The sequence below is a fragment of the Odontesthes bonariensis genome, chromosome 24 (genome assembly GCF_027942865.1).
Source record: "Odontesthes bonariensis isolate fOdoBon6 chromosome 24, fOdoBon6.hap1, whole genome shotgun sequence".
Classification (NCBI taxonomy): Eukaryota; Metazoa; Chordata; class Actinopteri; order Atheriniformes; family Atherinopsidae; genus Odontesthes; species Odontesthes bonariensis.
In genome coordinates this window covers 17,243,678-17,261,031 of record NC_134529.1, presented here as the reverse complement: position 1 = coordinate 17,261,031, position 17,354 = coordinate 17,243,678, and the positions used below count along the sequence as shown (strand labels likewise).

General features: G+C 39.8%; 1 protein-coding gene across 2 annotated transcripts in view; it reads left to right on the top strand.

The window, feature by feature from the left end:
- Positions 1-17,354, top strand: part of nkain2 (sodium/potassium transporting ATPase interacting 2) — a 93,393-nt gene that overhangs the window by 47,024 nt on the left and 29,015 nt on the right. Inside the window, exons 2-4 of one of the 2 annotated variants that reach the window (XM_075459427.1) lie at positions 867-1,004; positions 1,628-1,708; positions 16,056-16,256. In XM_075459427.1, coding sequence (XP_075315542.1) covers positions 867-1,004; positions 1,628-1,708; positions 16,056-16,256 — 420 coding nt within the window. The remainder of the gene's footprint in view (positions 1-866; positions 1,005-1,627; positions 1,709-16,055; positions 16,257-17,354) is intronic. The other variant, XM_075459428.1, reaches the window with a different exon arrangement.

The following is a 17,354-nucleotide window of genomic DNA, read 5'->3' as shown; positions in this document are numbered from 1 at the left end:
TAAATTAGTTCCATTTTCTATTCATATTATTGTTTGCATGTTACAGAGTATAATCCAATCAGTAACCTGCACCCACATAATGATCCCCTACACCACTGTGATTTACATTCAAAACTGTATACACAGAAGTATCTTATTCTGAATAAGGTCTCGACTGGGTTCAATTCTCTGTGCATGTTAACATACACAGTCTGTGCTTGATATTCGCTAATCATTTGAGATTGGACAATGCATCAAATTATCTATTTGAATCTAAGTAAAGTCTTCTTACTTCAACATGTCATGTTTGCCATGAAAGACGGTTTACATTTGCCCGATTCCGTGACACTGGTGTGACAAGGGATTTTTGCTGAATTAATCATAACCTGAATTTTCATTTCCAGCCGCAAAGACTTGAGATTTCTATTTAAATGTTGTTTTGTTCAGTCTGGTAATAATGGTTCCTCTCCTGTTTTGAGTTTTGATGGCAGGGCATTCATAGTTGGGCTTCAGCTAATGAATATTTCTTAAACTCTTAAGGTTATTTTCTCATTTATCTGATAACATTTTTACCTATAAAATGCAAATGTAATCATATCCCTTCTTAAATGTTCAGTTAAGTGCCAGAAACTGCACTGGAAGGAACGGCAATAATTAATTATAAATTGAAGTTAGTCATGATTAATGAATCATTTTCCACGACCCACACTCATAGTTTTAGATTTCACAGCATGTCAGCTTTAGTTGCCGTCATGTAGTTGAGGCTCATATCAGCTTGATATGACGATGTGTTTTTTTCTTGCTGTGACGAACGCAATTTCTCTTTTAATTTTTTATATGCCGCTAATCTCATCTCGTCTTCCTCCTCTCCCTCTTCCTCTCCTCAGGTCAGTGTGTTGGAGCGTCAGGTGATAGATTTCCTAGGCTACCAGTGGGCTCCCATCCTGACCAACTTCCTACACATCATCGTCGTCATCCTCGGCTTGTTCGGCACGATTCAGTTCAGGCCGAGATATGTCACAGGAGTGAGTTTTACACACTTACGTACACACACAGGCACTCCCTGGAAGCAGCCATTTTCCGTATTTGCCATGAATTTTGCAGCGGCCTCTCATTTTGTGATAATCAGTGACAGTTAAATTGAGTTTGGGACTGATAGAAGAGACGTTTACAGAGATCGTGGCACTGAATGAAAAACTCAAAGTCATAGCTTAGTTTAAAACAAGTTAGGTTATCTTTTCTTGCTGTCAATTAAGCAATGAGCAGCTTCTGCCCCTCACCGAACGACCTTCAGTTGCACAGACATTTTTGTAGTGAGACGATTCGAACAATGAAAGCTCAATAAATTCCACAATTTCTTCATTTCTTCCCTTTTACACAAACACAAATAAGGCACTGCTGTTGATTGCCTCTCCTTGTCTGATTTGATATCTTCACTGTTGTTTTTGTTTCTCTGCACTTATAAACCTCAAAAGTGACGCATCCCTCTGTCTGTTCTCTACGTCTCGCTCACTCCAAAAGCACAAACATGTTTTTTTTTGCATTTAATTCTTCAACAAAGTCCTGTCAAATCCTGTCTTTATCTGACTTTCCTCTCTCTCTCTCTCTCTCTCTCTGTCTCTCTGTCTGTCTGTCTGTGTGTCTGCAGTACGCAGCCTGGCTCGTCGTGTGGATGACCTGGAATGTTTTCATCATTTGTTTTTACCTGGAGGTTGGAGATCTATCGAGAGTAAGGAAACATAATTTTTGGATCCTTATTCGTGCCCAGAATAACAACCGCTCTCGCAGTACTAACATAGTATTACAGCACTGTTGCATGTGGGATTTCTGAAGTAGGAGAGCATCTAAAGCCTCATTTACACATGCATTTCAAGAGTTTCACATGCAAGACTGGGGCTGGGGGTATTCAATAAATCCCCTGAAAAGGCTTAAGCCAGCAGTGCATTGATCCTACGAACAAGTGTTGCCCACAAGCCTGATAATATCGTACTCCTCTGAGCTACGGGCCGCAGTTGTTGTCCAAAAAAATATTCAACACTCTCTGGAGCTACACTTTTCCAACATGGGCGCTCACCTGGACAGCCCTGCTGCTGCTAACACTCACCAGTTTGCTCAATGAGTATTGATCTTCTTGTGAAAATGGTGCCCCGAAATATATGATTTACTCCTGTTGGAATAATGTTTGTCTTCAATAATTTAGCTTAAAGTAATGATAATAACGTTTGAGTTTTTTAAAAAGATGTGGATCTGTGTAAGCAGGAGCTACAGGCATTGGTTGGAAAATAATGCGATTAATACCTTAATGATTTTGGATTAATCTATACTCATTGAATCAATGTCTGTTTACATTTACTTTTCCATAAATCTAGTTGCATTCATCTTGTTTTTCTTACCTGTGATGCAAATCTGTGGCTTGTAATGCATCAGGCAGCTTTTTGTGCTCGGCAAAGATCATTTCAGAGGCCATTTAAGTCCTGTATGATAAAAGGCTGTGTTAAGATGTCCCCTTCTCTGAAGTTCTGAAATTGCTGAGATGGCTGAGAAGTCATCATTTTAGAGCAATTTTAGCTCAACTTCAGATGATCACAGGGGCAGCAGACACTTCCCCAGACTGCTTACCCGCACATTTGCACCTCACAAACCTAAAGGTAATTATCACAGCCAGGAGAAATGGATTCATGCACAGCTCTTATTCGCATCTATGTGAATTGAGTGATAACCGGTCTCAAATTGGTTTGAGCAACTGCCACGTGAACCTCCTCTGATGATTTTATTTATATTTAAGACATTGCTTGTTTTTTCTATTAGTAGCAGCAAATGGCTTAATGCAGATATAAGATATATTACAAACAATAATTTTATGCAATTTTATTCCCTTAAAACATTAATAATCTGTGGCTGTTTAATCTTTAGGATTTATATTCACTTGACGATTCCAAGTCACAGAAATTTAAACTAGGGATCCCCAAACCTTGGCATACCTCCCCGTGTTTGATGCAGCGTACCTTGTGTCAGTTCTTTGCGTTATTATTGCACAGCATTATAGCTTTGATTTGGTGACTTTTTCAGAGTCACCATTCAGCATTTCTACATTGATAGTTTGGCAGTTGATTAAGGCCAATCAGTGCCTCCGTAAACAGCAGAAATCAGTTGATGGGAGTGCTGATTGTGGTTGATTATGCTGTGGTGTTGAAAAAAAGCCAGTTTTCCCACCACAATTTGCTACAATTTGCTCATTCTGCCAAGCAGTTATATAACTTATTCGTTCCCGGTTTATTAAATCACACTAAATTGCTCGTACAATACTACACATCATCCTTATCTTATTGGTTTTCCCATCTTTCCAGTCATAATTCACATTAGTCTGGGCCCCGAGTAAATGGTGCATACTGTATTCTTCAGCTCCTGCTCTCTGAGGTCTCTAAATACACTCATATCCACTTAGATTTTCCCCCACACACACATGCACTGTCCTCCACCTTCTGTCTGTGCTTCACTGATCACTGATTTCAATGACATTTACACATCTCTTTCTCTCCATGGCCCTACAGATATGAAAGCAACTCTAGAATTGAGGACGATTGAGATTTGAAACTGCTGATTGGGTTTTGTTTTTAATCACATCCAAATCACAATTCTCATTTTAGATGGCTAGACAGCAAAGTAGAACATGTGGTAAAGCAGTGCAGTAAAACAAAAGTGGATTATATCACCACATGTTTCGTTGTTTGTTGTAAAAGTATTTGAGTGTAATATTTCTCCTCATTACAATCTAAAAAGTCATTTGAAAGGCTTCATCTCCCCTGACCAAAATCAACACATCTGGTTTGTAATGAGGGCGAGTTAACCAGCGGCACCTCTGTCAATTACCGTCTGACCAATCAGAGACAAACACCCACAAACCAGACGGTGAACAGCTTGTTTTTATGACCAGAACAGTTTCCATGCGCCTCGCTCAAGGGCTCATCAACCTTGACCCAGATGGTGATGGAAAGGGGAGCCTCAAAGTTTCAGTCTCCAACCCCTCCCCCGACCTCCCGACTGGATCTGCCAGCTGTTGTACAGCGTGAGACACGCATCCATCACCTCCAGTTGCAGTGTCTACTCACTGAAACTGACGGCTGTGATTGCACTTACAAGTTAAACACGTATGGTTTTGTTCGTGACGAATGAAAATGCACAAACAGAAAAAAAAAAAAAAAAAAGAAGAAGAAGAAAAACATAACAAACCCGGATTTCCGATGAAAGGTGGTTTTGAAAGGGGACTCTTGCTTGGTGTAGGATTTGAGCTGCTCCCCACATCAGGACCTCCATTGTCATATGTTTCATCTAATTATTAGTGTTTTTCAGGTGATGATCAGATTACCTCTAGATGCTCAAGAGGACCCAAAGCTAAAGGCCATTCAGGGTTGAGTTTAGCCTTGTTTCTTGTGTACAGACATTTTTTCTGGATTTTGCTGAATTTCTATGGAATTTTATGGGTCGTAGATGATGAAATCCCCAAATTCGTTAGAATTTTAAGCTGAGAAACATCATCCTGAAATTGTTGAATTATTGCCCACACAGTCTCTCATAGTGAGTTAAATCTCTCCCCATCTTTTACTCTGCAAGTGTTCTCTTTATATCAATTCGTGTTACTAGCCTGTTAATCTTTAGAGGTTCTACCAGGAATGGAACAACTTTTCCAGTCCATTGACAAGCGGGAACTTTCAGCTTAAGCCAAACAAGTAAAAAGTCAGACCAGCATTTGAAAAATATAGCACGATGAACATGATCGGTGGCAGGAATAATTTTTAACAAATGCGCATAAAATTCAGCGTAAAAAAAACCCAAAAAACTCTGAACTCTTAAGGTACTAAAAGCTTTTAAGCACAAGTTGAAATTTTTTTTTTGTATTTGTGGTTTTAATTGACAACCAACACAAATCATTAAGCACAAAAGGTTTGCACAGTCACAGTCACACGCAGCAGTGAGGATGACTTTCTGGACCTCTGTGCTCTTCAGAGCAGAAAACATAGACACTGGCTCAAAACCTCCAAACCCGGAGTCAGGAGCAAGAGGAGTTACACCAGCTCAAAAACAAGAAACTGATATCCAGATTACCTCCAGCAATATTGCAGCATGTCAATTTTCCAATTTGATATCATGTTGGCAATGTTGGAACCGCACATTAAACAACAAGTCTGCAAATTTCCACGATCCATTAAACCCCGTATTCTTCAAGGCGTTCGTCAGAAATGCTTGGGGCTGTGAAATAAAGAGAAATTGTTGGATGATGACATTTACGCGTACGGAAGCTCAGAGCAGGTCAAAGCGACTCTAGAAAATGCATTTGACGAATGCTGAAAACAGAAAATCAAACCCGTTCCAAAAGCTTTAATGAAATATGTAAAACTGCGAGTTGGCGTCTGAATCTAACTTGGACTTTAAAATGCTTTATAGCCACGCCAGCAGCCGCGTGTAAATGCCTTTCATTCGTGCACCAACATACTTTATTTCTAAGTATGATATAGCTGAGACTGATGGGAAGTAGCTGGATTAGGCCTTTTTAATTATTCTGAGGATAACATAAATATACCTGTCCCAAATGTATCGGCAATCCAGCCAATAGACGTTGAGACATTCCACTTCAAACCACAAATGTCAAGATTATGGACCAAATCAAAATCAGGTGACAAAATGATGCTGGTTAACGTAAGCTGAGATACTCAGGTTGAGATCTTATGTCATGAAAATAGAGCAAAAATAGATTACAGGTTTACATATAGATCTCAGAGGAATAAAAACACATGGAGTATGTATATTAATTACAGACCTTAGTGACATGTTTTTTCTTGAGTCTTACTTCTTTTTATGCATATTGCACGCACTCGTTGGTATTTGATAGGGATAACGATGGCACTGCATTTCAAGAATACTGTGATGAAAATGAAATCTCTATCAGCCCTTCCTCTCTATTGCTTTTTGATGCCGCCTGTCTCATTTTTCTTATTTTTTTTTGGTCTCAGTCTCTCCCTCCTCCCGTGCTCCGCTCTCTTCATCTGCGTGTAATTCATTCCTCCTCTCCCTCTGCTCACCCTATGATCAAGTCTTTTTCATGTTGTGTTTCCAAAGTGTTGTGTGAATTGGTCCCGTTCTCCTCTTCCGTCTCGCTCGTCTTTATCCCTCGCCTCCTTTTCATGCGCTCTCTTTAGCTGTATGTCCTTTGTCAATACTTGACAACGGGAAACATGTTTATGTCAAGAGGCCCCCTCTATTTATGGTCAATAGCAGGTCACAATGCAAGGCTTTATGTACTCGCCAGTACAGAGGACCAATTTGACACATTACTTTATTCACTCGGGCCATTACTTTGGGGTCATAGCATGAAAATGATTGTGACATCCTCCATTTTTCTTCATTATCGAAATCTGTCGTCTGTGTATGAAAGAGGACGAGGCTGCTTTGATTTATTCTATATTATCAGTGACTCTTGGGTTACTGCTGTAGCTTTGATGTAATTCTTCATTGCAAACATCCTTTTTTTTAAAAAATATGAATAGACATGATATCGAGCCTGCACTTCCAAGTTTCAGCAGTGCGCATTTATCAGAACAATACTGCAGAGGAGCTAAGTGAATGTCTGTAGGTTTGGATTCATATTCCAAATCTGATGTAATAACTTATTTTTTATGCATGCTATATAAAAGGGAAAAAAATGCACCTAAGGACAACAGTTCTGCTTGGTTTGGAACATGATCAGAGAAGTGTTTGCTGTGTCATTTTTAGACACTCCGACTGTTTAATGTTCAGTGAGTGAACATCAAATATTCACAGTTTTTGTTTGCGTCACAGAAAAGTCAGAAATATTGTGCGTGAAGTTTGCCAAACACAACTGACATTTCTTCTGGAGAGGGAAAGCAAACCCCAGACATTGACAGGAGGGAGAAAGAGCAAAGTTTTTTTTTTTTTTTCCCCACTTCAGTTTGAAGTCCTGAAGTCAGGCAGTCAGATGGCCAGGCATCGGAGGAACAGGCTGAACGTTATCATGACTGAGAGCATGGCGAGGTGGGTTTGATGAGAAATTGTAACACTCATAGTTAGTAGGACATTTTGGTCTGTGATTCGTCACTGACGCGACCTTTTGCATACAATAGGCCTGTGAAAATGATGCACTGTGGTGATATAATCCAAGGTTTTATGTAACTCTCTTTCGATCCCAGAATTAATCAGGGATTAACAGCTCAGTCTGGACAAAGGGAAAAAACGCAGTTGAAAAAGTATTTCAACTTAAAGTTTGGGTACTCCCTGCTTATGTAGATCTGACTGTATTTCACAGCCCTCGTCAGCCAATTGAATTTGTTCACATATATTAGATGTTTAGTCTGTGAATAATTTCACTGTAAATTAACAGTAAAATACTGTTTAATGTTACTTTATAGTCTATCTATTCTAATTCATCTTAACAGTGTACTGGATTACTGAGTATGATAGGATAATTAATTGCATTAAATTTCTTATAGATTATTTCTTTTTTTTTCAGTAGAAACTAAGACCGTTTTCTTTGGCTATTGACCATTTTGATGCTTGTTGTGGGCAATATTATGAACAATGAGTCTTACTTGAATCATGTTTTCTAATAAGTTATTTTCTGCTGCTCAACTTGGCATCATCACATAGACACGTTCGCTTTAAACCGGTGATAATGATCAGTTCAGCTACCCATCGCTCTCTGCCTGTTTTGCAATAACATACTGTTTTATGAAAATAGATAATTTACTGCTACCGGTTAACCAACCACAGCAACTGAAATAACACGAGTAACAGAATATGAATCCAACAAAGGCAGCAGGTTGTGAGTTTTTCCTCTCAAATCACACATTTTGGTTTAAAAGGGATGGGCACTGATCTCCCTCTTGGAGTTATGCTTTTCAACCCATTAAGCACACACACAGTACACAGGTGTTCTCCACCCATCTAAATTAGGAGTGGGTATCATCCATATCATACCCAATTAATCACCTGATATTTTTCAGAAAAATGTGGCCAGTTCTTGAAGCCCAGTAGACTTCACCTTTTCTTAGTCGGCTTCCAAAACTCTCCTCTGCACACATAGACAATTTTTACCTGCACAACTTTTAACTTTTGACCGATTAAATGACTGACAATTTATTTTGAGTGATTGAATCTGCAGAGTTTAGTTTTCAACTATCTGTGTTTAATGGAACTTTCTATCTAATCAGTATCTTTGCCTTCCACAAGGCCCCTGTAGCCCCAGAGGCAAGATAAGGTGAACATCCGGTCTCGACATTAATTTGAGTTTAAGCCTGAGATTCATACCACATATCAGTCTGTCACACTCCCATCCTCCCTGTCACTCGCTGCTGCGCTATCTAATATAGCAGCAATGCCATAGAACCAATCTTTAAAAAGATTTCTGATGTGGTATCCCTGACAGATTTGGAGAGGAGCCTGTGGAGGTAGAACGCCTGTCACAGTTTTCCCAACACATACACACACTTGCATATTTGCATCAGCTGGCTATCTCCCACATATAGATGTGCACTCTCAGACAGCAAACTGTCAGTAGTTCACTGTGTCAAATGAAAGATATAGACCCCCTTCTTCAGAGTCAGATGACACACGGATACAGACGCATAGATACACACATAGACCAGCTCAACTGTCAGTCATTTATCGAGGGGGTTGGGGTGCTGTGTGGGAGGCTTGTCCCACGTTTTTTTTGCATGCTATATGAGTGAATGAATGTGCGCATTTGTGAAGAGTGTGTATGCATGCATTGGTGTCTGTTTGCTCTGCCAGTCGGTAGGAGTTGTCATTTATTATATCAGTCAGAAGGGGGGAAAAAAGGGCACGTTTTTACATACATGCAACCTGTTTCAAAGCAATGTCAGTCTGATTTCCAGTGGCCAGAGGGAAAGAGGCAAAATGAGGGATTTAAAGAAAAAAAAAAAAGAAAAAAAAGATGGAGATAAGAGGAACTTAAAAAAACTGAAATATTTAGGTAGAGAAGTAAGGCATCAGGGGCAGAGAGAGACACAGAGGTTTAGACAGCCGAAGGTATGATAAGCGTTATTGAAGATGATGTGTTTTGGGATGAAGCCACATGTGAATCAGAGTCGCTTTCAAGAGAAAAAAAGAGGGAAAAGAAGGAAAGTAGGGACTTGGAAGAAAGTGGAAGTAGAAACACAGAAAGTTAGCTCAGTGAAACCTCTTGGGAAGATAGGCTTGCTTGTCTAACACAATACAGAAGAAGATCAAACGTGCCTTTCAAATCAATTCCACATCAACCTGAATAGGCACCGTTGTCAGTGCAGGGAAGCTTTTTATTGCAGGACAAATTGTAAAAGAAATACGACACTATATCAAACTGCAAACCACTCAATTCATCCCTGAAGAAAGTAAAAAAAAATAGATCAGATGGACCAGTTTGAATGCTAATAGCTGCTTAATTTTCCTCCACGCAGTATTCATTCAGTACTGACGATTGGGTCGGTGAATGAGAGGATCCCACACATTTAATCACACGCGTTCTCGTTGAAATATCCACCCTGATTCACTGAGTTAATCCATCAGCCCTGACTGTGTTTGATCAATGGATGCATTTGGTGAAATCATGGCATGAAATTACCTTTTTTCATCCAGACCTCTCTAGAGGGACTTTCCTACCAGCAAATTCTTATCTTCCAAGCTCTGAGCTGATTAATGGCTTTGATTATTCATTGTTACTGTATAGTTTCATGTGAAACGACAAGAGTTTATTTTTTCTTGTTCCGATAGAAAAAGTTGGTTGAACACAGATCGGCTTATGCAGCAGTAGATAAAATACATGAGTGACTTGACTGCAGTCAGACTTGTCTCAGGATTTGGTTTGGACTGGATTGCAGTGTTGGATTGCAACACCCCTTTACCTTCAACTTATTTCAGATTTATCCTAAGGTAGTCCTTATGTCCAACAGACAGTAAGATCATTTATTTTAAACATCAGTGTATAATATCTTTTTCTAACACCTCAGCTCTTAGCTTGTAGGTTTTGCCATTTTTTTCTGGCCTCATGAATCACTTAAATAACCTTTCAGCTTTGGTAATTATCTCCCTTCTTTAAATTGTCTAATTCTTGACTGATTAGTTAGGCTGCCTGTGTTCCCTGAACTTGCAAAGGTTAGGCCAGAGGGAAAAAAGGCTACCAATGATTCCTCATAATATCTGTTTTACAATCTGTCCCTCAATCTCTTCTTCTCAATCTTTGGTATTTTACAGACGTTGAACGCAAAGCAGGGGCGTGACTGTGCAAACTCTTGACCCTTTATGCTGATGTGCTGATGTAGTCTTCCATAATTGTATTGTGATGCATCTTTAAATAGAGTAATTTCCACAACTCCACATAGTAAAGATTGCGGTCGCTGATCACCCTTCACCTCCTTTTTCTGAATGTTTGCGTAACGTACAGCTTCAGTTTCCTCACACAGGGGTGCCATTGCTTCCACGATTCCAATTTATGACTTAACCCATCAAGATCTGACGTATAATATGAGCATGCCTGTGCCGATGCCCAGAGGGCACTTCTGGTTTTAATGGGTTAAGTGTGGCTGGAGGGTTTACAAATCAAAGAATTACCCATGAAAAGCTTCTATCAGCAACTTCTGCCCTTTCGTGAAAAAAGCAAATTCTCTGGAGTGCTTTAATTGTCCCACCAATTTGAAAGATTGAGGAGATTTCAATGGCCACGTTGAGGCATTTTATTAGAAATGGTAATTGGTTTGGTATGGTTAAGGTCAGGGTTCAGATCTGGAACAGACCTCATCTCTACTTACCCTCTGGCAAATTTGCACACACAGGCCCACAAACAATTCCCAAACACCCCTGACCAATCTGATGGAGCTTCAAGCACTATGGGTTAAGGCCTCATCTAACACCCATGGGAAATCATTGAAAAACAATGTGGTGAGATGCACCGTGACTGATTGTGTTGGTGTGAAATAACATACGCAGAGCTACAGGCAGAGAGACAGCACAGTTCAAAGTGATCGAAAAGAGGACAGTGTCACAGAAATAGACTGGTTTAGTTAGATAGATTAAAGATTGACTTTAGAGAGAATAGAAATGAAATGGTCCCCTCCCTGATTTGCTGCCTCCTGGTATGATGATCAGCTGAGTTATTCAAAAGCTAATAAACTAAATGTGAGTCACACCGCTATGAGGTGCTTACATCACAAGCTGATGTACAGTATGGTTCATGCTCAGGGATGAGATGTTGCTCTTCGGGGGGGAAAAACTAGTCCACTTTCCATCCATGATTTGGATAGATTGATGGTTTCAATAGGTTCTGTTGTCTTGAATAAGATTAGAATCAGTCAATGGACACACTTTGTTAAATCCAGTCCAGTACCAGTGCAGATACTGAACTGAATCCAATCAGTGTATTCTGTGAATGGAAAAGAGGATTGATACCATGGAAAAGAAAAACAACAGTTTTGCTGACTTGATTGGAACAGGCCAAAACTGTTGCCAAGTTTTTCATCATTCATCTCCAAGTGTCTCTTTTACTTAACCACGGGATTCCAACGGGGACGGCTGAGTAGCGTTCCAGCTGCAGAAGCACCCATTTAAGATTCCGCCACACGACTCAATTCATTTTTCTCCACTCTGCTTTGCTAAAAATACACTCCATCTATTTTTGACAGAAGTGCACGATGCTGCACAGAGCATGTAAGCCAAAGCACAACATCATCACAAGAGCATTCTGAGATTTTTATTTTAATTAGAAGAATCCATGATCCACGTCCCGATCTGCGTCAGAAGTGATAAACCTTAACATCCTTGGCAGATGTGATGATCAGTCATTCAGACAGTATACTGTACAGGATGTGGGTTCTTCTGCAGATTAAACAAAAGATGTTCCTCTGCCTCGAACTGATTTGAAGCGTGAGCTGATGCACGTTTTGGGCCACTGGTTTGTCATGCGAAGGTTTCTTTTTTTTTACCTCTGCAGGACCTTTTGGTCTGAGGTGATCGCTTGTTACATTTTTTTAATTCAGGCCTTTTCGTTCCATTGGTGATTACAGAACTGAGATAACCAGTTATCTGCTGTTGCTTTTATTATCACGCCTGTTATCATTACCATAGACATTATCATGTGAGTGTCTGCAATATTCACGGGTGAAAAATGGCCGTGGAAATAAGGTTTGTGAATGTGTGTAGAGTTCCCTGATGATTTAGATAGACAACCATACGTACGCATACGTTTAATACACATTTCAGTCGCTGTGCATACACACAGCTCTAGCCGTGTTTTAAGCAGTTCGCCACAGTTTTTCATAAGAATCAACAGATTCCTTTTTATGAGAACAACACCAGAAATGACAATGCATGGAATTGGAATTTAGGGATTATGGAAGGGACCAACCTAGTGATCAGCCATTATGGAAATTCTAAATTTGGGCAAAGTTCATGATTATGGCCAAATTAAGTAAAGTTCCTCTCATTCACAGATGCTGCTGGTGTTTTCAATGCCATGTGGGGGCAAAACAAACCATGTTGCGTACAAAAGGTTATAGATCCACACCCAGTGGAATCCTGTGATACTTTTACAGTGAACAAAAAAATGTACATATAGTATTTTCTATTTGTCTTTGCCTTTATTTTCTTTTCTTTAACTCGTCTTTGTGGTTCCAGGTACCATTAAAGAGGAATTACTTCACCTTTGTTTACCATCAGACAATCAGATGATAGACCATTCTGAAAGGTATTTTTCTCCCCTTCATTCTTTTACCTCTTGGGACAGGAAGACAAAGGAAAATACAGAGGTGCGAAATTGAGGGGAAATTGAGAGAGCAGGAGACAGGGAGGGAGAAAGCCGTCGGCATAAAGCGAGGGAGAGGTGAAGAGGAAGGCAGAGGAAAAACAGATGTGGTTCATTGAAGCGGCACTAGCCCACAGTCAGAGACAAAGACCTGAGAGCATGAGTGCATGATCCTCCACTAGCACACAGGAAATTATAGACAGTGTGTGTTATTGAGTGTGTGAGGGCAAATAGGGGCGGAAATATGCGGAGGAAAGATGACTGCAGAACAGTCAGTGAAGGTGCTTCGTGAGAAAATCACACACACAATTACTAACACAAGTCTGGTTAATATTTTTTATTGGAAGTTGCAGACTAAACAGCTCATTCATCACGAGACAAGATTAATATCTTATGAGTTTTTTTTCTTTCTTTTTTTTTTGGGAGGCTGTGGCTTCATGGCTTAAATGTAACGTTGCAAAATAAGTCCCTCTGAATTAGATCCATACATCACTGTCTGTGCACAACTGCAGTTAATTGGGTTGTGTTTTACTAGTGAGTGAGGAGTCATTTGAGCTTTGTCTCCGAACCTTTAATGTACCCTACAACTCTCAACATTTTGAGTATTTTGGAATTTTGTGTTTGATAATAATAATCATATTTTTTTCCCTGATATCACATTCCCTCCTTATGTATTTGGTAGTGAGTTGTTGTGGCACTTTTTATCGATAAATAAAGAGAGGATAAAACACAATTTCATGATTTGTTTGTTATGTTTTGTGTTGAGTAGAATCACAAACTGTAGATACATGGAGACAGTTATTAAGAGATTCGGGGAGATTTTGTTGTTTTCGGACTGAAACAGGATAGCTTGTTTTTTTTTTTTGTTTCGTTGTTTTGCAAAGATATTTAAAACCTTGTTTCCACACAATTAGCCACGAGTTTGTTGAAAAAAGGTAACTTTTTGCGGTGTGCCAGGAAGTTGAGAAACAAAGTAGCGAACAGGCTAACAAACTGCTTGCTTCACAGTCTAACTGATCGCTACTTTTTAACATGTCATTGGGAAAAATTCAGTCGTATTTATACAATATTGGTTCAGAAATAATGGGAAGTTGTGTAACAACTGAAGTGAAGTGAAATTAATCTATTCATAAAAAAAACAGAAACATTTTCCTCAATCGATCACTAGGGGGCGCAGTCTGTACATCACAGAATGCAAATACACGGGCCTCCTTTACACGAAAGGAGGCATGTGTATAAATTGCTTTTTTATAAATTACGTCATGCTGTTTTGCCTTTTATTATTTTTTTCAAGCTTCTTTTGTTCCCATATTCCACAAGTTGGCTGAGCACAACTCACTGCAGAAGCTGGGACACATTTTTCCTCACATGCCCATTTCCATTACCCTCACAAAGCGAGAAAGTCCTGCAGAATTAGCAGCAGTGCATCCAGCCTGATCTTGATGACATTTTGCCAAATTCGGCTTTTCATTGAATATTACGTCAGTGTTTGTGTGTGTGGTTTATAAAGAGGCTCATTAGACAAGCGCTGATGGATGTTCCCTTAGTGAAATAATTAGTGGCCCTTTTAACAGAGCGAAAAAGAGAGTGAGGGCAGTGAAAGAAAAAAGAAGGAAACAGGAGAGGTGAGAGAAAGAAAGGAATATAGAAAAGAGGGAGGGGGAATATTTGGAGGAAGGCACGGACGGAAAGAGGGAGAATGATGGTAGAGAGCGGGAAAGAAAGAAATTTTGAGAAATTTTACTCATTAAAAAGAGGAGCAAAACAAGGGGAGATGGCATTAATCAGAGTTCTGTGCTAATGAGGCATTTAGTCATTATGCTGAAATAGAGAGGCCAAGGAAGAAAAAGAGGGTGGAAATAGGGGAGGGAGAGGAAAGATAGATGCATTTTAAGTTCACAGAGAGAGAACAGAAGCATTGTTTAGAGAGAGGTAAAAGAGTCGTGTGCGATGAGGTGAGAGGATAAGATGGATATACAGAGTAGTAACAAAATGGAATTAAGCATTGATCAAGAACAGCTCTATTTAAATCTGTTCGATAGGTTAAGTGAATTTAAATAGCGTGGCAGTATATTAACCTGGCAATTTCCAACTTTGCTGCGTTTAAGAGCCTGTTGCTGTTCTTTCTTTCAGGCTTTGGTTTTGTCTGTCATATGATGAACATCAGAGCCAACAATGGAATGCTTTCTTTCACATAAAACGTTTTGATGGACAGACACAAGGAAATCAAAATGTTGCATTTTTGATGTCACGGTATAAGCCATTTTTCACTTTCTCCATGCCTTTCAAGAACACTGAAATGAAAGCCTTTCGGGTAAAGACAAAGCAGTGCATGAGCAAACACAATATGTGCATTATTAAAACTAAGGCGGTAGTCGTGGCCGATTCATCCTGCATCTTTGAGGCTCTGAGAGTGAAAAGGAGCTTAAGCAGATGCTCTGCTTGGTAACTGCAGGGGATTAGGCTGTAATGTAATAAAATGATAAGGCAAGTCTGCTTGCCAAACATTTACCACCTGTGTCGAAGCACAAGTGCAGCTAAAAAGTGGTCACTAAAGATCATTGGCCTAAAGAACAGGTGATTAAGTCGAGTAATGGTGGTTAGATCTGCTGGTAGTGATATAAACAAAAAAGAAAGAAATTCATATTTGGGAAAATTGAATCACCAAAGTTATTAGATTCAGAAAAATTCTACAGAAATCCCATTTAGTATTTGTGGGGATAATAAAAATTCGGGGTCAAACTGGTGGATTTCTATTTATATTATTGGAACCAACTCTTAATTCCCAGAGTTTTCAGGCTTTTCTGCAAATCACGAGAACAAAACTTAACTGTGTTTCCTTAAACTAAAGCGGCAGCATTTTTAGTTACTAACCCTGTCAAGACTCAATAGCACAAAGTTTTTTTTCTTCCAGGCTGAAAGCCGAGACAACAGCTCCGAGGAAAATTGTCAAACGAATCTCTCAAAATCACCCTTTTCCTTTGTAATCTTTTCTTTCTCTTACCTCTTTCCCCATCACCCTTCTTTCGATGTCTGTATTTCAAGCATGGCACGATTCAGATCTAATCTTAAGTGAACCCACATTGTTGGAATTATAAATTTCACATCTATTTTTAGCTCAAATCTCCACCGTCTGGTTTTAATTAAACCTTGGTTAGAGCCCGTCTTGATATTCATCCTGCCTCTGCCATGTACCTGATCTGTCTTCCGTTTGAGGGTGTAATTCAACTCACCTTTTATCTCCCTTTCTCTCCGTGTCTGTCTGTCTTGCCAGGATTCTGACCTTGTCCTGACGTTCAACCTGTCCATGCATCGCTCTTGGTGGATGGAGAACGGCCCAGGGTGCAGGGTGACACCCATCACCCCTCCTCCCTCCTGGGCACCAGAGGACCACAGATATATATCTATATCTGGTTGTCTGATGGATTTTCAGTTCATCGAGGTGGCTCATTCCTCGCTGCAGATACTCCTGGCTGTGAGTATTTGCATCAATAGAAACTAATGACATGAGTAAACGGCAAGACTTTGTCCCATGATGGAAAATTAGCTGATTAGCTCAGGTGAAGAGCAAAAGCATGAGAGACTGGATTGAAAATAGCCATCCACTGTATAAGTGTCAAGCTTTGGCAAGCCACCAAACAAGATGAAACATGTACATAATGTCTATCGGCTGTAGCTATTCAAAAGACAAAGCGCAGGTGCGACTCATGTCAGACCTAGAAGCTACAAGGAGAAAGTGACTCATGTCATTGAAGTTAGATAAATGTTCCAGCATTTAAAGACAACTAGTTCCATTTTGCAAAAAGAGAACGCAAAGTTGACTTGTTTTCACCATACTGTGCTCTTGCTTGGCTCTGAGTCTGTCCTTTCAAGTCACAGACCCTGAAGTCTGACTTCAGGATAATGTTTCTAAGCTGTAGAATCAGCCTCTCCGAAATCTCGTGTCAGTACATTTCTTCATCATCGTAGCTAAACGTTAAACATGTCTGTTCACTGCAAGTTAAAACAGATTTTTTTCATAGAGTTTCGATATTAAACACATTTTCATCATCAATATTGTGATTGCATGTTCTCCCTGCACACATGTGCTTCCTTCCAATGTTCAAAAACATGCATGTCAGGCTAATTGGTGATTCTAAATTGAAGTGAGTGTACGTGAGCATGGTTGTTTGTCCCCGTGTGCCCCTGTGATGGACTGGCGAACCGTTCAGGGTGCACCCTGCCTCTTGTCAAATGGCAGCTGGGATAGGCTCCAGTCCCCCCTTCAACCCTGAATTGGATTAAGCAGTTATAGAAAATGGATGGATGGATGAATGGATGTATTCAGCAGTGTGATTCAGTTACTCCCAATAAGGTCCATCTTCTTTGTCTTTTTCGCTTTCTCCATGTCTTCTCTTTTCTGCAAGATTTGATTGTTTTTAGCCAGACAAAACAAAATGTAACTGGGCAGCTATAGTCTTAAATGGAGGTAATGGGAGAGCATTCCTCACAAGATGGCGCTCCTGTCCATGCACAAGCAGAGCTTAACATATCTTCACGTTCTTCATTTGTGAAATGCATAGACGAGGTCAGT